The sequence below is a fragment of the Ursus americanus genome, chromosome 34 (genome assembly GCF_024610735.1).
Source record: "Ursus americanus isolate L20-20 chromosome 34, mUrsAme1.1.p, whole genome shotgun sequence".
NCBI classification, from domain to species: domain Eukaryota; kingdom Metazoa; phylum Chordata; class Mammalia; order Carnivora; family Ursidae; genus Ursus; species Ursus americanus.
In genome coordinates this window covers 7,656,855-7,681,378 of record NC_142160.1, presented here as the reverse complement: position 1 = coordinate 7,681,378, position 24,524 = coordinate 7,656,855, and the positions used below count along the sequence as shown (strand labels likewise).

The 24,524-nt window shown below is 42.4% G+C and overlaps 1 protein-coding gene across 1 annotated transcript in view; it reads right to left on the bottom strand.

Annotated features, from left to right (window-relative positions):
* Positions 1-24,524, bottom strand: part of LOC123776427 (histone-arginine methyltransferase CARM1-like) — a 267,557-nt gene that overhangs the window by 78,032 nt on the left and 165,001 nt on the right. The window contains exons 3-4 of the mRNA XM_087858769.1: positions 17,064-17,170; positions 16,084-16,188 (exon numbers count right to left, since the gene is read on the bottom strand). Of these exons, the coding sequence (XP_087714895.1) occupies positions 16,084-16,188; positions 17,064-17,170 (212 nt within the window). The remainder of the gene's footprint in view (positions 1-16,083; positions 16,189-17,063; positions 17,171-24,524) is intronic.

Below are 24,524 nucleotides of genomic sequence, written 5' to 3'. Positions count from 1 at the left end.
TAGGAGTGACCACATGACTTGCTTTGGCCTATGTAATGTGGTCAGAAACACCATGGGTCACTTTCAGGTGGAAGGTTTAAGAACCAGGGGTGTGGTCTGCCACTCTCTCTTCTTGGCATGTTGCATGTGGACGCTACTCCTTCAGTCTGGGTCCCAGGGTGAGAATGAGACAAAGTGCAGCCCTCAGCCGACCCCCAATGGATTAAATGAGACATAAAGCTCTGGTCGTTTATGCCATGGAGGTTTGGGGGTTGACTGTTACAGTAACAGAACCCAGTTACCCTAACAGGTCTGGGGAAGTCATATCCCCTTAGAAGCGCCGATGACCTTGGATTCAGATCCCCAGTGATGCCTGTCTGCAGCATTCTGATGCTGTGCTGAGACTCTGCCCATGGTAGCTGGCTAAATTCTTACAGCCACCACAGAAGTGTTCTTACCCCAATTTAAAATTCACCTTAAAAAAACTAAGGGCACATGTCACCATCCTGAAAGATGCAGAGATGGGCTTTGAGCACAGATATCTTGGCTAGAAGTCTGTCTGTTGCATGAAAGCCCCCAGCTCTGTCGTTCCCAAATGCCCTAAAAAACGGTCAAATAGTCTGAGACCACTGTTTACTCAGTCTTTTTGGCTCTCCCTGAAAGCTGCACTTCGCTTTCATACCAAATAAAAGCATCTTCCTCTGCTGACTCCGGCGTCTCCCCCGTTCTCCTCCAGGAGCAGATGCTGCTGAAGCGCGGGAGAGTCCTGGCACACCCGCCATCTGCCCTTGCACTCACATTCGGGAAATCTACGCAGAGGCCCCTTAGGGCTTCAGGGGCCAAAGAGATCAGTCAAGACTGAGGCCCATTTTTATGTCTTTCTGTTCACCTCCACCTCACAAAATTAATCCCTGGGAGGAGTTCTTGTGATATATGACCCAACATGAACCTTGGCCTCTATATTGGCTTAAAAAGTGTCTCCCAGAATTCATGTCCACCTAGAATCTGTGCATGTGACCTTGTTTGGAAATCGGGTTTTTATAGATATATGAAGATAACATCCTAGATTATGGAGGGCCCTAAATCCAATATGACAGATGTCATTACAGGAAGAGAGAAATTTACACACAGAGACACAGACGCATGGGGAGAAATGCCACATAACAACAGAGATTGGAATGATGCACGTACACGTCAAGGAGCACCAAGGTTTGCCAGCAACCACAAGCAGCTAGGAAGAGGCAAGGAAGGCTCCCCCCGCCCCGAGCCTTCAGAAGGCTGTCCTGACACCTTGATCTTGAACTTCTGGCCTCTAGAACAGTGCAAGAATAAACTTCTGCTGTTCTGAGCTGCCTAGTTTATGGTTATTTGCCTTGGCAGCCATAGGAAACTAAAACAGACTCCAAAGTCCAAGCCATAGGAAAAAAAAATACATTACTCAGGTCTCTCTGTAGAGATATAGATATACATGTAGATATAGATACAGATAAAGATATAAATATAAATATATAGACCTGAGTTTGCATATAACTATCACTTAATAGCTGTGTACCCTAAACCAAGTTACTCAAATGTATGTATCTCTGGTCCCTTTATCTCTACTATTAGACTAACAAGATATATCGTATTTGTTTGCTGTGTGGTATAGTGGGCATTTGCCATTCTGGTGCCTCTCGGCATCTGAACCCCTTCCTGGGTTTGGACAGCACCCCATTTCTAAGGCAGCACCAACCTCCCAATAGGGAAGTGGCAGGTGTCTGATGCTCTTTTCTAGAACCCTTGAAGCTAAATCACAGGCATGACCGAGGTTCTGGCGAGAAGATGTGCTTTGGCGCAGCACGTGAAGATTCAGGGATGCCACAGAATCCGTTCAGGTGAGGTCACAGCTACCTCCAGATTCCAGCGTGTCAGAGGGAGGTTCTAAGGACAGCACTCGAGGGCAGCCCCGGGGGAAGGCTGCACCCCTGTGGTGCCCATCTCTGGCTGCACCTCTGTCTCTCTGAGCTCAATTCTGCAGCATGATTTTGGAAATGACTCTTGGTCATGTAGCCTCCACACCTAGCGTCCAACAATCCTGTATCTTTTAAGGAAATTCTTTTCTTTTTTCCCTTAAGTCAGCAGAGCTGGTTTCTGATGTTGGCAGCTAAGGACCCTAACACGCAAGTACTAAATGAGATGAGATATGCGAACCGCCTAGCGGGAATCCTGAGTTATTTCCTTTCTTCGCACTTCCCTACACAGAACTGAGCAAGGATTTTGCTGTCAACAGGTCAGAGACTAGGCTCAGGGGCAAGAAGTGGAGGATTTAAAGAACGGATTTCTTTAAATGTGGTCTATATACACAATGAATATTATTCCTCCTTAAAAAGGAGATCCTGCCGTATGCAACACCATGGATACATCTGGAGGGCATTCGCTAAATGAAATAAGCCAGACATAGAAGGACCAATACTACATGATTTCACTTAGGTCAAGTTTCTAAAATAGTCAAACGCATTGAAGCAGAGAGTAAATGCTGGTGGCCTGGGGTAAGCTGGGGTGAGGGAGAAACGGCAAAGTATCAAAGGGTGTGAAGTTTCAGTTATGCAATATGAATTATTAATTCCTAGACATCTACTGCATAGCATAATGTCTGCAGCTCACAATACTGCATCGCATACTTAAAGAATTTGCTAAGAGGACAGGTCTTATGTTAAGTGTTCTTATCACAAAATAATAATAAGTAAAAACAGTAGGACGAAACTTCTGGAAGTGATGGATATGTTTATGACATAGACCATGGTATATACTGACACCTCCAAAGTCATCCAGTGGTACATGTTAAATATGCATAATTTTTTGATGTGATTCATACCTCATTAAAGAGGTTTTTGGAAAAAAAAAAGTAAGGAAGCAAGAGCTGTTTCATTACATGCAGACAGGACTACTGAGTGGGCCTGCGCCGGAGTCTTTATTCCCACCGTGATGAAGGTCAGGCCTCATTAGTGCACCAAGTTAACCAAGGGTGTGCAGGGTTTCAAGGCAGGAGGAGAATTTCAGAGGAGGATGAGAGACAGACTCAAGGACCTTTGACCAAGCTGTTGATAAGCTCACAGTGAAGAAAACTCACATTGGAAAAGCCTGGAGCTCAGGCTCTGCAAATCTGAATAGCAGCTGACAATCCGGGCAGGTTGCTTTGCACGTTTCTTGTTGTTATTTATGGTTTTGTTTTTGTTTTTTTGTTTTGTTTTGTTTTGTTTTTTTAAGCCTTCAAATCCCTGAATCCCTTCTGCCTAAGTCAACTGCATATTTGAATGCACCAAGCAGCTCTTGCAATGGGGGGAGGGGGGATTGTCTCCTCTGTGAAAATGCTGATTTAAAAAAAAAAGGTAATAAGCTCCCGGCTCCTGCTTATTCTCCTGTTTCCAGCAACTGGTGCCCTGACAAATGAAGTGTCAAAACATTTCCAAATTAAAACCCTACAGTTCACACAGCCCCACACCCTCAGCAGGATGGACTTCCCCTGCTTGGACCCAGCACAAACTTGAAGAAACTAAAAATAGCCAGATGGCAATTAACAGAAACTCTGAGGAAGGGAAGGGGGTGGGTTCCAGCAGGGTCAGTTTCCTGGATGGATTCCAAATGGAGTTCTCAGCCAGCAGTGCTCTGGCCAAGAAAGGATTTTCATTAAAACTGCATGGAGGAGGCAGAATGAAAAAAAAAAAAAATCCAGATTTGAAAGACTGAAAACTACAGCAGAGGTAGAAATCACAGCACCATCCCCAACACCATGAGTGACAATAATCATACTTGCAACTAGGTACTGAGCTCCTATCATGGGTCACTAAGCACTCCATATGCAATGTATCATCCTGTCCTCGCAAGGACTCCAAAAAGTAGTCACTACTCTAACAGAGGAGGACATTAAAGCCCAGAGCCGGCAGACAACTTGCCCAGCAGCTCAAGACCAACAGGATAAAGGCCTACAGCAGGTGCATGGTGAGTGGCCAGGCTGCAGTTCGAACTCAGTTTTCCAGCTCTGGAACTCGACCCTAACCAGTGTGCCAGGCTGCCTCATTCATGCAGGGGAACGGGGACATCTAAGTGACCAAATATTTCCACACCTTCCTTAAGCCCAGAGAAACAAAATTCTCCCTTGGCAATGTCAGTAGTACCTTTCAGGGGTTATGTCGGGGGAGAGGGGGCTCTAAAGTAAGATTAACTGGGTTCCAAACCTGGTCTTTTCATCTACTAGTTATATAAAATCAGGGAAATTAACAGCATCCTCAGGCCTCAGTTCTTTTATCTCTAAAATGGCAATGAGGGGCGCCTGGGGGGCTCAGTCTGTTAAGCGTCTGCCTTTGGCTCAGGTCATGATCTCAGGCTCCTCAGAGTGAGCCCTGTGGTGGGCTCCATGCTCCATAGGGAGTCTGCTTCTCCCTCTCCCTCTGTCCCTCTCCCTTGCTCATACTCCCTCTCTCACTCTCTCTCATATAAAATAAAATCTTAAAAAAAAAATGACAATGACGCTAGCATTTATCTCACAAAATTATAATGAAGATCAAAAGGAAGCTGCAACCAACTGAATATCTGTATCCCCCTAAAATTCAAATGCTGAAACTCTAACTCCCAATGTGATGGTATTTGTTTTTTTTAAATTCAATTAATAAACATATAGTGTATTATTAGTTTCAGAGGTAGAGTTCAGTGATTCATCAGTCTTACATAATATCCAGTGCTCCTTACATCACCAGCCCTCCTTAATGTCCATCAACCAGTTACCCTAGCCCACCCCTCTCCCCTCCAGCAGCCCTCAGGTTGTTTCCTGATTAAGAGTCTCTTATGGTTTGTCTCCTTCTCTGAGTTCGTCTTTTTATTTTTCCCTCCCTTCCCCTATGATCCTCTGTTTTCTTAAATTCCACATATAAGTGAAATCATATAACTATCTTTCCCAGATCAACTTATTTTTCTTAGCAAAATACCCTCTACTCCATGCATGTCATTGCAAATGGCAAGATTTTATTTTATTTATTTTTTGATGGCTGAGTAGTATCCCATTGTATATATATACCCCATCTTCTTTATCCATTCATCTGTCGATGGACATCTGGGCTCTGTCCATAGTTTGGCTATTGTGGACATTGCTGTTATAAACATTGGGGTGCAGGTGCCCCTTCAGATCACTACATTTGCATCTTTGGGGTAAATACCTAGAAGTACAATTGCTAGGTTGTAGGGTAGCTTTATTTTCAACTTCTGGAGCAACGTCCATACTGTTTTCCAGAGTGGCTGCACCAGCTTGCATTGTCACCAACAGTGTAGGAGGGTTCCCCTTTCTCTGCATCGTCGTGAACATCTGCGGTTTCCTGCCTTGTCAATTTTTGCCATTCTAACTGGCGTAGGGTGGTATCTCAGTGTGGTTTTGATTTAAATTTCCCTGATGGCTAATGATGCTGAACATTTTTTCATGTGTCTGTTAGTCATTTGTATGTCTTCTTTGGAGAAGTGTCTGTTCATATCTTCTGCCCATTTCTTGATTGGATTATTTGTTCTTTGGGTGTTGAGCCTGATAAGTTCTTTATAGATTTTGGATACTAGCCCTTTATCTGAAAGGACATCTGCAAATACCTTCTCCTATCCTGTAGATTGTCTTTCGGTTTTGTTAACTGTTTCCTTTGCTGTGCAAAAGCTTTTTATCTTGATGAAGTCCCAATAGCTCATTTTTGCCTTTGTTTCCCTTGCCTTTGGAGACGTGTCTAGCAAGAAGTTGCTGCGGCCGAGGTCACAGAGGTTGCTGCCTGTGTTCTCCTCTAGGAGTTTATGGATTCCTGTCTCACGTTGAGGTCTTTCATCCATTTTGAGTCTATTTTTGTGTATGGTGTAAGAAAATGGTCCAGTTTCATTCTTTTGCTATCACTGTCCAATTTTCCCAACACCATTTGTTGAACAGACTTTTTTTTCCCCCGTTGGATAGTCTTTCCTGCTTTGTCAAAGATTAGTCGACCATAGAGTTGAGGATCCATTTCTGGGTTCTCTATTCTGTTCTGTTGATCTATGTGTCTGTTTTGTGCCAATACCATGCTGTTTTGTAACACAGGTTGAAGTCCGGAATGCTGATGCCACCAGCTTTGGTTTTCTTTTTCAATATTCCTTTGGCCATTCAGGGTCTTTTCTGGTTCCATATAAATTTTAGGATTGTTTATTCCAGCTCTGTGAAAAAAGTTGATGGTAGTTTGATAGAGATTGCATTGAATGTATAGATTGCTCTAGGTAGCACATTTTAACAATATTTGTTCTTCCAATCCATGAGCAGGGAATGTTTTTCCATTTCTTTGTGTCTTCCTCAGTTTCTTTCATGAGTGTTCTATAGTTTTCTGAGTACAGATCCTTAACCTCTTTGGTTAGGTTTATTACTAAGTATCTTATGGTTTTCGGTGCAATTGTACACGGGATGGACTCCTTAATTTCTCTTTCTTCTGTCTCATTGTTAGTGTATAGAAATGCAACTGATTTCTGTGCATTGATTTTATATCCTGCCACTTTGTTGAATTCCTGTATGAGTTCCAGCAATTTTGGGGTGGAGTCTTTTGGGTTTTCCATGTACAGTATCATGTCCCCTGCGAAGAGTGATAATTTGACTTCTTTGCTGATTTGGATGCCTTTTTATTTTCTTTGTTGTTGTCTGACTGCTGAGGCTAGAACTTCTAGTACTATGTTGAAGAAGAGTGGTGATAGTGGACATCCCTGTCATGTTCCTGACCTTAGGGGAAAAGCTCTCAGTTTTTCCCCATTGAGAATGAGAAAAGCTGTGGGCTTTTCATATATGCCTTTTATGATACTGAGGTATGTTCCCTCTATCTCTACACTGTGAAAAGTTTTAATCAAGAAAGGATGCTGTACTGTGTCAAATGCTTTTTCTGCATCTATTGAAAGGATCATATGGTTCTTGTCTTTTCTTTTATTAATGTATCATATTGATTTGTGGATGTTGAACCAAACTTGCAGCCCAGGAATAAATACCACTTGGTCCTGGTGAATAATCCTTTTAATGTACTGTTGGATCCTATTGGCTGTTATCTTGGTGAGAATTTTTGCATCCGTGTTCATCAGGGACATTGGTCTGTAATTCTCCTTTTTGGTGGGGTCTCTGTCTGGTTTTGGGATGAAGGTAATGGTGGCCTCATAGAATGAGTTTGGAAGTTTTCCTTCAACTTCTCTTTTTCGAAACAATTTCAGAAGAATAAGTATTAATTCTTCTTTAAATGTTTGGTAGACCCTGGACTCTTGTTTGTTGGAAGATTTTTGATTACAGTTTCAACTTCCTTGCTGGTTATGGGTCTGTTCAGGTTTTCCATTTCTTCCTATTTCAGTTTTGGTAGTTTATACATCTCTAGGAATGCACCCACTTCTTCCAGATTCCTCATTTGTTGGCCTATAGTTGCTCATAGTATGTTCTTATAATTGTTTGTAATATTTTGGTGTTGGTTGTGATCTCTTTTCTTTCATTCATGATTTTATTTATTTGGGTCCTTTCTCCTTTCTTTTTGATAAGTCTGGCCAAGGGTTTATCTATCTTACTAATTCGTTCAAAGAACCATCTCCTAGTTTCATTGATCTGTTCTACTGTTCCTTTTGTTTCGATTTCATTGATTTCTGCTCTAATCTTTATTAAATTATCTTTTCCTGCTGGGTTTATGCTTTATTTGCTATTCTTTCTCCAGCTCCTTTAGGTGTAAGGTTAGGGTGTGTATTTGAGACCTTTTTTGTTTCTTGAGAAAGGCTTGTATTGCTATATACTTCCCTCATAGGACTGCCTTTGCTGCATCCCAAAGATTTTGAACACTTGTGTTTTCATTTTCATTTGTTTCCATGAATTTATTTATTTATTTAGGATAAGAAAGGAGTTTGGGCTTTGATTATAAAATGCAGCATCTTTCTCTGATTCTCTTGGCTAAACTTTTCCTCTTTTTTTCCCATCATTTTCTTTGCTATCTTCCATCTTTCTGGCTCAAATTTCCCTCATCCGAGCAAAAAATACCTTGTCAACATTAGCTCGAGTTTTAGCAGATGTTTCAACATAGTTAACATTCCACTGGTCAGCTCTGGTTTCTGCCTCTTCTACAGGAAACCTGTCTTTTATCTTCTAAATCTGATTTTTTATCAATGTGTTTCTTTAATTTTGTTATTAACTGGTTTATATAATTGGCTGCTCCCATGTTATAGGCATAAATATTTACAATTGTTAGATTTTGTTGGATAGGTTCTTTAATTATGATATAGTGTCCTTCCTCATCTCTTGTTACAATCTTTGGTTTAAAATCTAATTTGGCTGATATAGGATTGCTACCCTTGTTTTCTTTTGATGTCCATTAGCATGATAAATGGTTTTCCACCCCCTTCCTTTCAGTCTGGAGGTGTCTTTGGGTCTAAAATGAGTCTCTTGCAGACAGCATATCAACGGATCTTGCTTTTTTATCCAATCTCATACCCTATGTCTTTTGAATACGGCATTTAGCCCATTTACATTCAGAGTAACTACTGAAAGATATGAATTGAGCACCACTGTAATACCTGTAAAGTCACTCTTTCTGTATATTGTCTCTGTTCCTTTCTGGTCTATGTTATTTTTGAGCTCTCTCTTCACTTAAAGGATCCCCTTCTTGCAGGGCTGGTTTAGTGACCACAAATTCTTTTAGTTTCTGTTTGTCCTGGAAGCTTTTTCTCTCTCCTATTTTGAATGACAGACTTGCTGGATAAAGTCTTCTTGGTTGCTCACTTTTCTCATTTAGCACCCTGAATATATCATGTCAGTCCTTTCTGGCCTCCCAAGTCTCTGTGGATAGGTCTGCTGCTAGTCTAATGTTTCTACCCTTGTAGGTCATGGACCTCTTGCCTGGAGCTGCTTTCAGGATTATCTCTTTGTCTCTGAGATTTGCAAGCTTCACTATTACATGTCGAGGTGTTGACCTATTTTTATTGATTTTGAGGGGAGCTTCTCTGTGCCTCCTGGACTTCAATGCCTGTTTCCTTCCCCAGATTAGGGAAGTTCTCAGCTATAATTTGCTCCAATATACCTTCTGTCACTCTCTCTCTTGCCTCTTCTTCTGGTATCCCAATTATTCTAATATCGTTTTGCTTTATGGTATTACTTATCTCTAGAATTCACCCCTTGTGATCCAGTTGTTTATCTCTTTTTATCAGCTTCTTTATTCTCCACCATTTAGTCTTCTATATCACTAATTCTCTCTTCTGCCTCACTTATCCTAGCAGTTAGAGCCTACATTTGTTATTGCATCTCAATAATAGCCTTTTCAATTTTGACTTAAATTTTAGTTTTCTTATTTCTTCAGAAAGGGATTCTCTAGTGTCTTCTATGCTTTTTTCAAGCCCAGCTAGTACCTTTATAATCATTATTCTGAACTCTAGTTCCAACATCTTACTTATATTCATACTGATTAGGTCCTTGGCAGTCAGTACTGCCTCTTGCTCTCTTTTTTGAGGTGAGTTTTCTATCTTCTCATTCTGTCCAGAAAGAACAGATGAATGAGAGAACAAAATACTAAAATGGCAACAACGATCTCAGAGAAATATACGCTTAAAAAATCAGAAGAGGGCTACTCGGTGGCTCATTCGGGTAAGCGGCTGACTTTGGCTCAGGTCACGAACCCAGGGTCCTGGGATCGAGCTCTGCGTCAGGTTCCCTGCTCAGCAGAGAGCCTGCTTCTCCCTCTCCCTCTGCCTGCTGCTCTGCCTAGTTGTGCTCTCTCTCTGTCAAATAAATAAATACAATCTTAAAGAAAAATCAGGAGAGACACGAAACAAACAAAAAAACATTTTTTAAAAAAGAAAGAAAGAATACAATCAGACAGGTGAACAGAACAGAGCAATACACTGGATCCTATGTGTGTTCTGGTCTGTTTGTTAGAAGAAACTGTATCCCAAAATTGTAAAGAAAGAAAGAAACACACACACACACACACACACACACACACACACACACACACAAAGTAAAATTAAATACAATAGGATAGGGTGTAACTGTAAAAATGAAAATTAAAAAAGATTTTAAAAAAGAGTTGATAAAATAAACTGGTTGAAAAGGAAAGAGAAAAAATTAAAATTGAAAGACTAAAGAATCATGAGAAAAAAACCCCATGAATTCTATATACTATTTTCCCCTAGTGCTGGAGTTTTGCAGTTTTCTATGATCGGTAAACTTGGTCTTAGCCTGCTGTTCTTGCTGATCTCCTGGGGGAGGGGCCTGTTGCACTGACTATCAGGTGTCATTGCCCAGATGGAACTGCACCACCCTTGCCAGTGGGCCAGACTGAGTAAGCAGCTCTGGCCTGCTCTCTGTGGCTTCTGTTCTCTGAAGTCTTTCCGTGGCTTTAGAGGATGGAAATAAAAATGCCGGCTTCCTGATCTCCAGCCCCAGATCCAGAAGCTAGGGCCCCTCCGCTCTTCAGTGTACCCTCAGGGAAAAGCAGTCAATCGCTCGTCTTCCTGGTCTCTGTTCCCACTCTGTGTTCATCCAGCCTGTGACCAAGCATTTCTATCTCAAACACGCGACCCTCCCTTTGAGTCTCCAAACCCTGCAGACTCCTATGGCGTGTACCCACACCTCTCCCCCTGGGAGAGGTCACCCAACTGTGCCAGGATTCTGGGTTTATGGCAAACCTGAGCTGAAAGCCCACTCCTGGGCTCACTGACTGCAGCTGCCTTCCCTGCTCCGATGCCTGGGAACTGTGCCACACTCAGGCACCCCAGTCTTCTTGTGACCCCAGGAATCCTGAGACCACAGTGTCCCACCTAGGATTCTGCCCAGCTTCACTGTCTAAGTGAATTCCAGGCAGGGATGTCCCTCACCGGAGCAGTCTTCTAAAACTTCCCATTTTGCACTCTGCTGCTATATCACTTTCCAGTACCTGGCTTATGGAGGCTCCCTCCCTCGCAGTTTATCTTCCCGATATATTGCCTTGTTTTCACTTCTCCACACCTCCTACCCTGCAGAAATTGGTCGATTTTCTATTTGTAGAATTACAGCAATTCTCTCAGATCTCCGGTTGAGTTCACAGGTGTTCAGAATGATTTGATAGCTGTCTAGCTGAATTCCTGGGACCAGACAAAACTAAGGTCTCGTTGTCCACCATCTTGGAAAGTTCAATGTGATGGTATTTGAAGATGGGCCTTTGGGGAATAATGAGGTCACAAGCATGGAGCCCTCATGATGGGGATCAGTACCCTTATAAGAAGAGACATGAAAGAACTTCCTCTCCTTCTGGGCTGTGTGAGGATACATAGGAAAGCCACTATCTAAAAGCCAGGAAATGAGTCCTCACCAGACATGGGCTCTGCCAACACATTGGTCTTGGCCTTCCCAGGCTCCAGAACTGTGAGAAATAAATGTCTGCTGTTTAAACCACCCAGTCTATGATAGTTTGCTATAGCAGCCTGAACTAAGACAGAAACAGTATATGGAAAGTTCTTGGCATGGTGCTTGCATATACTATGTTCCTCAATCAATAATAGTATCGATCATTGGTACTGATCATTCTAAACCCATGCCCTTTAGGTAATTAATTTCATCAAGAAAGAATACAAGGGTTTAGTGAAAAGGTAGCATCTTCCATGGACTCACAGGGGTTATTCCAGACTGGTCTTCAGAATGATAAAGGAAACAAAAAAGGATTTAAAAAGATTTTGGATTTGTGGTAGATTTGGTAGATTCAGAGTTGGGGTGAGCAACCATTCTAGATTGTCTAGGAATGAGGGGATTCTTGAGACATTAAAACTGGGGTAGTTAGCTATTTCAGTTTTCAGAGGGGAGGGGATATTTACTACCAGGAGAGATCAGTAGTGGAAAAAGTGTACTGACCTTCCTCTTTTTCCCTCATAGTAGGAGTGACCCATGGGCCTGGTGACACTGGGAAACAGGACTGAGCATGCACAGCCCGGAGCTTGGAAAGGGCCAACCTGCCCGCCCCTGCTCAGGCACGTGCTCTTGAGTTCCCTACACAGGGGCTTGCCGGGCAGGCTCTGGGCTTATCCAGGGAGCCTGGCTATTCAGCACACAAATGGGTGAAAAAGTTCAGTCTGGTGGGGAAAGAAATAGGAAGCCTTATTTGGCCACAGGTCCAAGCCCTGTTCTCCAATCACCATTAACAACCATAAAGCTATTATTTCTACCTGACATTTGTGTCTATTTCTAAATTGGTTCAGAACTCAGAGGGGGAAAGAGATATAATTAATTATCAACCATGTGATTAATTATCACCTTCATAAACCCCAACAGATAGAAGCCTATTTTACTTCATTGGCAGACAAACCCCTTTTAGGCTGGCAGGAAAAGGATATTTTGCAAAATCAAATGAGGTTACAGCTGTGAGTGACCTTAAAGATGATCTGGTGTATCTTCATTTTTATAGATGAAAAGATACACAAATGAAATGGTCAAGTGACATAATCTATGTGAAATTCTGTGAAAGTTTATAATGCAAATTATTCATGTGATTGGTAGTTTGGGAAGCAGTCTTTAGAAACTATAAGCCCAGAATTCAAAACAGATTATAGAAATATAGAAAATAGATTATAAATAACAGAAAATAGATTATAGATTAAAACTAAGCAACTTTAGAGGGAGAGAAGTTTCCCTAAATAAAAGTATTACCTCCAGGAAACACCTTCAAACCATGAAGAAGGGATTAATATTTCAGAGTTGTGCTTTTTTTAATTAGCAAAAAATACCTACCTTTGGTAAGACTACTTACCTACAATCTTGAATACCAGCTAAAGTGTCAAAAGAAACAAGTGTTTCCCTTCTATCTTAATCCTGCCCACCTGTCATAATCAGGTCCTCCTTGTTAGGAATTTTTACTTCCTGTCTATTAACCAGGCAGGCCCCACTGGCAAGGCCAGGGTCCTGGGTCCCTCAAAACATATGACAAGACATAGGAGACCTTGTGGCCAAACACAACTATCTCTCATCTTACCTTTGCTTCCTACCATCACCCTCACTCACCAGAGTACCTAGATCTGGCTTTTAGAAACAATCTGGTCCTAAGTCAGAGAGAGTCCACCTCGCCCTGTCTCTGCCACTGAACTGTGAACCCTGGACAGGATGCATGAAACAGGTGCTTGAAGACTCTGAAAAGCGTACAGTAGCAGGTGGACTGGGCAAGACCAGAATTCAAAGTATTACGAAACCAAATCCTCCACCCCATCCATGGTGGGAATGCAACACACCAGAAATGGGCATCAGGGTGCAGACAAGAGAGCTACTGGAGATACCTAGTTTTGACTCCAGCATCAACAAAGGAAACTATGATCTCAAACATGGAAATATTCTGGTTTTCCTTTCCTCTTTTTTCTTTGCCTCTTCCTTCTCCTTTCCCTTCCCTCTCCTCTCCCTCCTTTCTTTCCTCCCCTTTCTTCTCTTCTGTGCTCCAGCCCCCAGTGATCTAATGGTAGTGACAGCATCCATCTACAGGAGCCAAAACTACGAGGGAGGGGAACCCGCCTCTGCATTCAGTGGCACTGTCATTTCCAAAGCCTGAGACCATCCCCTGCTGCCTTTTCTTTCTTTGTCCTCTCTCTGGTTGGCCAATGTAGGCCAAGTCATGAAGTGCATGACAAAGTGAAATGTGTGGTCAGAGACTGACAAGTGATCCCAGGGAATTAGAAAGTACCAGGGAAATCACAGAGAGGAAGGAGTTTGGCAAAGCAACTCCATAAAGTTTTCTTTTTTTAAAATAAATTCCTGGGCTCACAGTCAATCTGTACATGTATGTATCGGATCTTAATTTGCGTATCAGTCCTTTGAAAACCCTGCCCAGGTGCCAGACTGACCACTGGGGGACACACACAGGCAGACCCAAACAGCACTGCCGAAGGCTTTGAAAAACTGAGCTGACATGAGAACCAGAGCTCTCAGAAGGCCACTGAGGGAAGTGGAACTTGTAGTCAGAACCTATCCAAGTTGAATGAAAACTACAACAAAAATATCAACATTTTCCATAGGCTTTAAACAAGACCTAGAATCTGAGAACATAATATTCAAAATGTACAGAATGCAATCCAAAATTCCTTGCCATATGAAGAATCAGGAAAATTTCAATTTCCTTGGAAAGGACAATCAACTAAAGCTAACACAGCACTAACACAGATGTTAGAATTATCTGACAAAAACTATGATTTAAAAAAAGCTCCAACCAGCAGTCATGAACACTTCTGAAACCAATGGGTAAAAGAGAAAGTCCCAGGCAAGCCAACAGATGACATACACAAGAGCCAGGTGGAAATTTGGAAATTGGAAAACAGAATAACCAAAAAAGCAAAACAAAAACAAAACCAAAACAAAAAACAAACAAACAAAAAACAACAACAAAAAACCACCACCTCTGATGAGCTCAAGAGCGGACCGGAAATGACAAAGAAAAGAAAGCCAGTGACAAATCAACTTCTAGGTGTGCGACCACTTATCACTACTTTTTCATGCATTTTCTTTTTTAACTAACTACTGAGGCATAACAAGCCACATCAAAATTTAGTGGCTTAAACTGGAAACAATTTAGAATTTCTCTCACTTCCATGGGAGGGCTAGGCAGCTTTTCTGCTGGTCTTCCCTACATATATTCATGTTTCTGCATTCAGCTGGAGGGGTGGCTGGACTGGCCGTCCAAGACGGCCCCACGCATAGGAGTGGCAGTTGGTGCTGACCTTTGACTGGTGTGTCTCAGTGCTCTTTTATGTGACCTTTCAACCTCTAGTAGGCTAGACTGGACTTCTTCATGGTATGGTAATCTCAGGGTTCCAAGAGGGTGAGGCCCGGAGCCACAAGGCCCCTTAAGCCCTTGGCTCTGAAATCCATACAGTATCAACCTCTGTCATAGTGTTTTGGTGAAAGCATATCAGAAGAACAGCACAGAGATAAAGGTAAAAAAAATTAGACTATCTCTTGATGAAAGAAAAGCTGAGCCATGAGTCATTAGGATCATTATTTCAATATTACAATATACCCTTCCAAGGGAATTAGTGCTACAAATATCAGAGGCCATGGTCTACAATTGCTATGGCAGTAGAAGAGACTGTGAGACTCAGAGAGGTTTAGTGTTTTGCCTAAGATCACACAGCTAGTTAGGGAGAAAACATAAAACTAAATCCCAGGACTGCCAATTCTACTGACCAGTCCTCACATCTCTGAGAGAAGCCACATGGTATTTCGAACACTGGCTATTTAACAAGTGGGAGAATAATGGGCAACACTTGGCTAATCTGTTAGCAGTCATTCGTCATTCAGATCCATTTTGTGAAGGAAATCAGTGCAGGCACTTGCGGAGTCTATGAAAAATACTGAAGCGAGGAGACTCAGTAAGAGCTATTCATTATGTAGCAACAGAGGTCCTAACCCATTCAGTGCTCCAAGACATAGTGCATTCAGGCTCTTGCGTTCCTGGCACTCAAAGCTTAATTTCTCCATTGAGGCAAAATTCACGTAACGTGAAATTAACCATTACTCACTTTACATTGTAAAATTCAGTGTTGTCTGGCACACTCACCAGGTTACACAACTGTTATCTGTATCAAGTTTCAAGACATTTCTATCACCCCAAAAGGAAACCCTGCACCCATGAAGCACCACTCCCCACTTCCCACTCCCTCTGCCCCTGGCCACCACGAATCTGTTTTCTTTCTACGGACTTGCCTATTCTGAATGTTTTGGGTAAGTGGAATCACACGCATGAGCTTTTGTAACTTCTTTTACTTGGCACATTTTTGGGGTTCATCCATGTTGAAGCATGTACCAGCACTGCATTTTTTTATGGATTAGATAAATATGAATGACACCCACAATATTCCATTGTATGTACAGACCACATTTTGCTTTTCCATTCATCAGTCGATGGGCATTTTGGGTTCTTTCCACTTTCTGGCTATTGTGAATAGTGCTGCTATAAACATTCATGTACAAACAGTTGTTTGAATACCTGCTTTCAGTTCTTTGGCGTATATAATCAGGAGTGGAATTGCTGGGTTGTATGGTAATTCTACTAAAGCTTAGTCTGGTTTCTAGTTTTTGACAAGGCTTCGTAAAATGGTTTGAGATTAATAACATGCTGCCAGCATTACCTTGTCTCTAAAGTCAGTGTGGTTCTGGAGGATGGCTCTGTGGTAAGTGGCTGTCCTCACAAAATCCTGCATCATGTTCTGCTGCTGGGAAATGCAGCCATAGAACTGTAAGGAAAAGAGAAGGATAGGGAGAGTCAACAACCCACAAGGCATCACCTTCATGAGCATCTGGTTCTTACAGCCACCTTGGTCAAGGTAGGCTGAGCGTAACGCATAGGCCAGCCGAGGCTCTGAAAGATGCAGTGACCTGTCCACTTTCACCCTATTTATAAGGTCCAGAACTGTAAGTTGACCCCAGACTTCTGAAGGCTGCTCCATGCAATAGATTCAGGCCAATAGATACTGGCCAGATAGGTGCCCAGGGTCCCTTCCCAAAGCAGAGGCTACAAGAATACACAGATCAAGAGTAACAGGGGTGAGAGAGAAAGAGGCCAGGGCCAAAAGGGACACCCCTAATGAGTCTCCTGAGCCAGGAGAGAAAAACAGGACTTGGACAGAAATGCTGAGTGAGGGCAGGAGTAGGGCAGAAGGTGGTGCTGATGGTAATCCTGATCAGGCAAGCCAGTTGGGTGACATGGTACATACAAATCCATGTACACCGAGTCACAAATATTACTGTGACGGCCCCCTTTGGTAGAGTTTGCTGTTACAGGCACCAAGTTAAATGATTCATGTATATCCTCTAATCAAATTAAATCATTACAAAATCAGATGAATTTCATTCCCCAGATGACAAAACTGAGGCTCAGTGAGATACAGCAACTTGCCCAAGTCCTGGTAACCTGAGAAGTCATGCAGTGAGGGTTCCAACCCAAGGGCTGCTGCTGCTGCTGCTCCGGGGACCGCACCGTGGGAAGCTGCAGCGCCAGGCCCATTGCCGCCTCTCGGCCCACCAGCCTGCCCAGGTGTGTCCACAGGTGTGTTCCTAGGTGTGTGTCACCTGGAAACAACTCCTTCCTGCCTGGGGGATCTTTCCTGACCTGGAAGTACTGCACCGCAGATGCCTCTTCTGTCCGCTGGCTGAACACCGAGGATTCCTTTTTCTCATTCCGGCATCTTTTCAAGGTATTTGAAAATGAGCTGAGATCTGCAAGGATAAAAGGCAGACCCGTTTCTACACTGAGTGAACCACAGAACTGACCACTGCACTTCTACACAATTCTAAGAAACTATTAGAAGATTCAAAGGGCAAGGTCATCCCTGGACACACACATGACAAGGAATGGCAAGGTGGAAACAGGCACCACTCTGAGATGTGACAGCCTTCGTTATGCTTGTCAGCCATATTTGCATTCACCAGTGTCATGAGACACAGCATAATGGGACACAAAGAGACTGGGCTCAGGGAATTCTCCGGTCCTGTGCTCACAAAGCTAACAGGCTTATTCTCAGTATGTGCTCTGGGGAAGGTGATTGTTGATGATAAGGAAAAAAAAATACACGTGAATACAAAATATACACATAATGAATAGATATACATATGTATACATATATATAAAATCTTATTCTAATGTCACAACAGGGTTTTTTTTCACATTCAGTATTCTCCAGGCATAGAGAGAAAAAGTAAAATAACTAAAGAGATGGAATACAAAGAAATGTTTTCTATTATTTGAGGAAAAGAAATACACAGGCGAGAGCTTCTAGAAGAAAACAGGGAGGGGTGCCTGGGTGGTTCAGTCTGTTAAGCGGCTGCCTTTGGCTCAGGTCATGATCCCAGGGACCTGGGATCAAGTCCTGGATTGGGCTCCCTGCTCAGCGGGGAGCCTGCTTCTCCCTGTGCCTCTGCCCCTCCCCCCTGCTCGTGTGCTCTCTCTCTCAAATAAATAAAATCTTAAAAGAAAAAAAAAAAAGAAAACAGGAATAAATACCTCAACATTGGTATTGACAATGACTATTTGAATTTCACACCAGAGGCAAAGGCAGCAACAGGAAAAATACATAATTGGGAATACATCAAACTAGAAAGCTTCTGCACAGCAAAGGAAACCATCAACAAAATAAAAAGACAACTACTGAATGGTAGAAAATGCATCTTATAAGGGGCTAATATCCAAAATATATAAAGGACTCACACAACTCAATAGCAGAAAAAAAAACAACAATAATCAACCTGATTTAAAAAATAGGCAAAGAGACTGAGTAGACATTTTCCAAAAAACATAGATGGCAAACAGGCACATGAAAAGATGCTTCATATCACTCATCATCAGGGAAACGCAAATCAAAACCACAATGAGGTGTCACCTCACACCTATCAGAAGGGCTAGAATCAAAAAGGCAAGAAACAGCAAGTGTGGGTGAGCAGAGGTAGAAAAAGGACCACTTGTGCACTGTTGGTAGGGATGTAAATTGGTGCAGCCCCTGTGGAAAAGAGTATGGATGTTCCTCAAAAAATTACAGTAGAACTACCATATGATCCAGCAGTCTCACTTCTGGGTATATATCCAAAGGAAATGAAATCATTATCTCAAAAAGATGTTTGCACTCCCATGTTCATTGCGACATTATTCACAATAGCTAAGACATGGAAATAGCCTAGTGTCAACAGATGAATGGATAAAGAGGTGATATATATTTTGTTATATATATTATATCATACCTATCTACTTCCCCCAATGAAATATTATTCAGCCATGAGACAGAAGGAAATTCTGCCATTTGGGACAACATGGATAGAACTTGATGGCATTAAATTCAATAAGACAGAGGAAGACAAATAGACTATGTTATCACGTATATGTGGAATCTTCTTTTACAAAGTCAAACTCATAGAAAGAGAGAGTAGAAAAGTGGCTGCCTAGAGTGGGGAGCAGAAAAGAAGAGGGAGAGGCTGGTAAAGGGATATAAACGTTCAGAAGTAGGGGCCGGAGGTCCGAGCATCTAATGTACAACGTGGTGACTATAGCTGCTAACAACGTACTGCATAATTGAAATTTGCTGAGACAATGGAAAGAAAATTTCTCAGACATACTAAAACAGCCCAGAAGATATTAGATAATATTGACTCAGCTCTAGTCTATTGGCACCTCTCCAATTCCCTCTGAGCTCTCAGAGATCACAGCAGTGGTCTGTGTCACCCATCTGTGAGTTGAGTCCTGGGCATCTAAGCTGTTTGGGCTTTCAAGGCGTACAGTAAATTTATTTGTACAAATAGTCTTTTGAATATTCTCAACAGTTGCAAGTCTCCATACTTTGGGAGACATCTGAGCTTTTATACAGTGAAATATCATGGGTGCCTAATTTAGTAAATAGGATGTGTGACAAGTTGAAAAGTATCATTTTAGTTAACAAACAAGATTATTACTATCAAGTAACATGGACAGTCTTGCGTCCCTCTCCAACTGTCTCCAAAGGAAAATGTAAAAGAGAAGTTCCAACAAAGTTTTAGGTTACACCAATATCCCTGAAATACATAAACAGCCCTTCAAAATAAACACTAACTGGATATATTAGCTCTACCATTTTTGCTATTAAAAAAACCTAGTATTATTCCAGTACAGACACTATAGCCACAACTCCATCTGTTGTTGGACAAGTTTAAGATGTATTTATGGGATTTAGGAAATAAGGAGCATTCAGGAAAGTCCACGAATCAGCATCAATGAACTCCCACCTATGGTGATTTCTGTCACAATGGCTCCCAGGAGAATGTTCTCTTTACAAGCCACCCTTGCCTTTATTTTAATGGTTAAATAAATATGTGCAAATAAAGGATATGTCTGTGTTTCAATAGAGATTTTTTAAGAAACGCACTTTCAAAAGGAAAAGAAATTTAATTGTTGATTTCTCACTCCCCTCAGTCTCCAGAAGAAAGGACTCTGGAGGACACTGTCTTAATCCATTCAGGCTGCTCTAACAAAGGACCATAGACTGGGTGATTCATAAACAACAGAAATCCATTCTTCACAGGTCTGGAGGCTGGAAGTCCAAGCTCAAGGTGCCAGCAAGGTCAGGTTCAGGTGAGAACCCTTTTCTGACCTGTGGACTGCTAGCTTCCAGCTATGTCCTCACCTGCCGGAAGTGGCAAGGGACCTCTCAGAGGTCTCTTTTATAATCACACCCCAAAGGCCCTACCTTCAAATGCAACCACCTAAAGGATTAGGTTTCAAAATATGAGCTTTGGGGGAGACACAAACACTCCATCTACGGCAATGTGCAGTGGTGAATCCAAGACGAGATACAGTGTGAATAGGCCACCTTCTCTTCCTTAGCTCTCCAAACTAGGGGGAGAGATTTTGATGAAAGGAGTGAAGGAATCTTTAAATCCAGCAGGTAATTTTGCCTTTGGAGAACATTTTGGCAAAAAGTACTTTTTTTTTTTTTTTGGATGGATGGATGGATGGATGGATGGATGGATGGAAAAGCCTTTCCATCTGCAGACACCACTTGTTTGAAAGGTGCCATCCTTGGCTCCCAAAGAAAGGCCTGCTGTTTAGAACATGAACTGAGTCTAAACAGACCTTCCCGTTTGCATACTGGCTCCTTTGGCCGCTCAGGGTAGAAAATACGGGAGGACAGGGGTCAGAACCACTGCTGTGGAAGAAAGAGGTCTCCGCTGGGTGTATCCCCAAAGTCTGAAGCTGAGGGCAAAGCATAGAAGGATGGGGACGTGCCCTCAAGGACTAATGCAAGCCAAGTGCCTCTGACACAGCATGACTTACGGGTAAAATGGGAACTCCTTTCAAAGGACACACTTGTCCACGCTGTTTGGGAAGAGGCTGTCCTGGGGGAACAGGCATTGTAGCCACGCTGGCTTCAACCGCCATGTTTTGTCATTTTTCACCACAAACACAAAAATGTAATTTTCTCTATTATACAGGTATTAACCACGCTACCGCTATGATTCTGATTTCTTTCCTTTGATTCTCAAGCTTGATTTCAGTTTCTTCTTAATAAGCCCTTTCTTTTCCATTTTAGCAGCATGCAGTTATACTCGTGGATCAACAGACTATGGAGACACACCACTTCCTTACTGTTGTGACTTCAAAAAGGACCAGATTGAAGGGATCTGTTTTTGTTTGCTCGCTTCTCTTAAATAGCTGCTATTTATAAGTGATACTGTCTGGAGTGCTTTCCATACAGTTTATTTACCAAGATACTAGCATCTTTCTTTGCAGGAAAGGGTACTACCTGCCTGACTGCATCAGCTGTCCAGGCCACATGTCCCAAAATTACACCAGAAAACACACAACTGACAATATGATAATCATGGTGTGGATTAAAAAAAAAACAATAATAATATGTCAAACTCTAAACATGGTTGCAGAACTTCTTTTGGCTATCTTGACGAATTTATATCCAGCCTATTTTAATTTGCTCTAGCCTATCAGCTCAAGTTTACCAAATTGAGTTCATTTTACTGGGCACCTAAGGAAGCAATTTATTTTCCTGTAGCCAGGAGAAGACAGCAATGCTGACCACTTGCCCTCATTTAATTGTCTTTCCCCTAGCTTTACGGTCTGGGTGCTTCCCCATCAGGATGGAAGTGGCCTCAAATCACTTAGGACACACTGCATGGAGTCCTTCTATCTGGTTGGAGCTAGAGAAGCAGAGCTGCGTTTTCAGGGCATCGTTCGAGCAGCAGGAGGATGCTGCCAAGAGCTGCAATGCTAGTCTTCTCTCTGAGTATAGAGGACTCTGCTGCTGAGGAAAATCCAACGTAAGGATGGCTGTTTTTACGTCTCATACAAGGTTTTCTTAGTCGAGTAGCAAAAGGACTTAGATATAAAGTAGACTGTGTGAGTGGGCAACAGAGCATTATTATGACACTGGATTTTTCTATTGGGTACATGAGAAAACTAGAAAAATGGACAACTTCACCAAACTTCAAGCTAATTTCTCCCTTATAGTGTTTCTGTCTCCTTTTGGGGGGGACAAAACAAAACAAACTTGTCAGCATTCTGTGAAAGCAACTGCCAAGTCAACCTCTCTAAAAACAAAAGGACTTATGCACTCTGAGAAACCGAATGTATTATTTGGCTTTGCTCTTCTTTCAAAGCCTTGCAATTTGCAACCAAACCTATAATTCATAATCCATATAACACTTACGTAACACTATTTTGTCCTACCAAAACACTGGTACAAGCACTGGGGAGGGCTCCTGGGGAGTATTTTGTGTACCTGTCACATCTCTAAATGTTAAGAGTCTTACGCAAAAACAATTGGGTCACACATTTCGTCAAATTTCAGAGGCAATCTTCATGCATATCTTAAACACGAATTAAACACTGAGATGATCAGCATTGACCTAAACATCAGTAAAGTGGGAGCTTCAACATTTGTGAAGAAGGTAGGTTGTGGAGAAGTTTGTTCATTTGTTTGTATGTCGAGCCACGTCCTTCGTCCCTGTGGGATCCCAATCCTCTTGCCCTGACACTCCACCCATAACAGGGAAAGCCCACGATCTAAGAACTGTGTGGTCTCCAGTAAGCAGAAGGAACAGGGGTCAGCACTGGACGGAGGGATAACTGACTGAGCCCGAGCAGGAAAAAGATTCTAAAGCAAGGACATTTAGTGAAAACTCTTTTGTTGGCAAGTGGTGGAAATTCAACTAAGTTTAACTGAAATAGAAACATTATGTCTCACAAAACTGGAAAATCAAGGATTAAAACTCTATTTTCAAGAATGGCTGTGCCTGGACGCTCAAATGATATTTTTAAGACACATCCTCTCTCTCTAGCTCTTCCTCTACTTCTTAATTCTCTGTCTCTCTCTTTCTCTCTCTGTCTCTTTCTCTCTTTCTTACTCCGTATTTCTCTGTTCTGGCCTCATGCTCAGGAGGACGAGATGATCCCTTGCAGAACAAGATGACCACCAGCATCTCCACAACCACACTGCTACCAGCTCAGCAAATCCTGTCTTTCCAAAATGTTCCAACAAAAGCCTCAGACTGAGTTCCACTGAACCTTGTTAAATTAAAGACTGATTTTTGAATCAATTGTTCCGGCCAGGGGTCCATGCCAATTGACCAGACTTAAGTCATCCCTATCTAAACCCAAAGAAAAATTGGGCTTCTGTAAGCGGAAGACAGGAGAGGAGAGAGGCCAAACCACAGCTGACCACTGCTAAGAGAGAAGTAGAAATATTACAGACTCTGGGGAAACGGGGCAAGGAGAAGTGAGAAAATCTGTGTGCTTCAGGAGGCAACTGGAGGGAGGTAAGGCATGGAAAACAGACATTCAGCTGTTTGGCTTCTGAAATCTTTGAGCTTGGGCTAGCCTCAACACAGGCTGTGCTCCCAGCCCAAGGTGCTGTTGCGAGAGATCACTACAGAGCAACCAAGCCAACACTTCTGGTCCTAGAGCACGTTGTGTCCCTGTCCCTGCCACAGCCACCAGCTTCCTTTTCCTGTCCACCCTTCCTAAGATGATCTGGCCCTGCTCTTAGCTCCTGATGCTCTGTTCATACTCCTGGATCCCATATCCCACCCAGCAGAGAATGAGCATCGGATCCCATAACCCACCTTAGTTAAGAATGAGCCGCTGAACAAAGGGTCACACAGCCTGAACCAAGAGACTCAAAGATACCAGTATAAAGTGGCTGGACTCTGGGGCTCTAAAGGCAGGGGGCGATCCTACATCCTTGTTTGCTAGTCCCAGAGAAATTACCAATCCCATTCCCTTTCACACTCAAAAGAGTTCTGGTAATTCATGGTTACAGAAGGGCAGTGGGAGGGGGCATGGGTGAAATGGGTGATGGGGATTAGAGTATTTTAATCATGATGAAATAAATAAATAAATATAATTTTTAAAAGGATGAACTGGGGGGAGAAAAAGAGAGTCCTGATTTGAATAATAAATTATTGAGTCATTGCAGCTAGAAGATGCTCTGGTCTCAAGGCAGGTGGCCACGCTGGGTCAAATTCAAGAGGAAGAAGCAGCTGACAGAGATGATGACACAAAAAGATGCAGATGGGGAGTCCATTCAGGGAATACCTAAGTCGCCACTATGGCCCGGGGACACTCTGCTCCTTGGCTTTAAAGGCTACTAGACAGTTCCCTAACAGTAACTTCGCTTTTTGAACTGATTTTTAGGTAACCTTACCTAGAACAGAAATTCCCCCCAACTTTCCAACAATGTTGTGTTTTTTCTCCTGATTCATGCCAGTTACCCAAGTTTACTAAGGGTTTTCTTGCTTTGGGTTTGGTTTAGCTTTGGGTTTTACTAACAATTTTATACATTCTCACATTGTAGTCATTTCAAGTGTTTTCTTAAAAACTGCACCATACTTTTCTCTCTTTCATTTCCAGGTCAGCGGGTGTGTAGAGGGACAAAAGGTTCATGGAGGCCAGAACGCACTTTCTGGAGCATTTAGCATATATTCACAGAGGGGCTGATTTTTTATATGGCAGCAGGAGCCATGATTCAATTGGGTCCCATGGCCTGTGCATGCCTCCCAGCAAGCAAAGCAAGGCAGGTGGACACCAGACAAGGGGCAT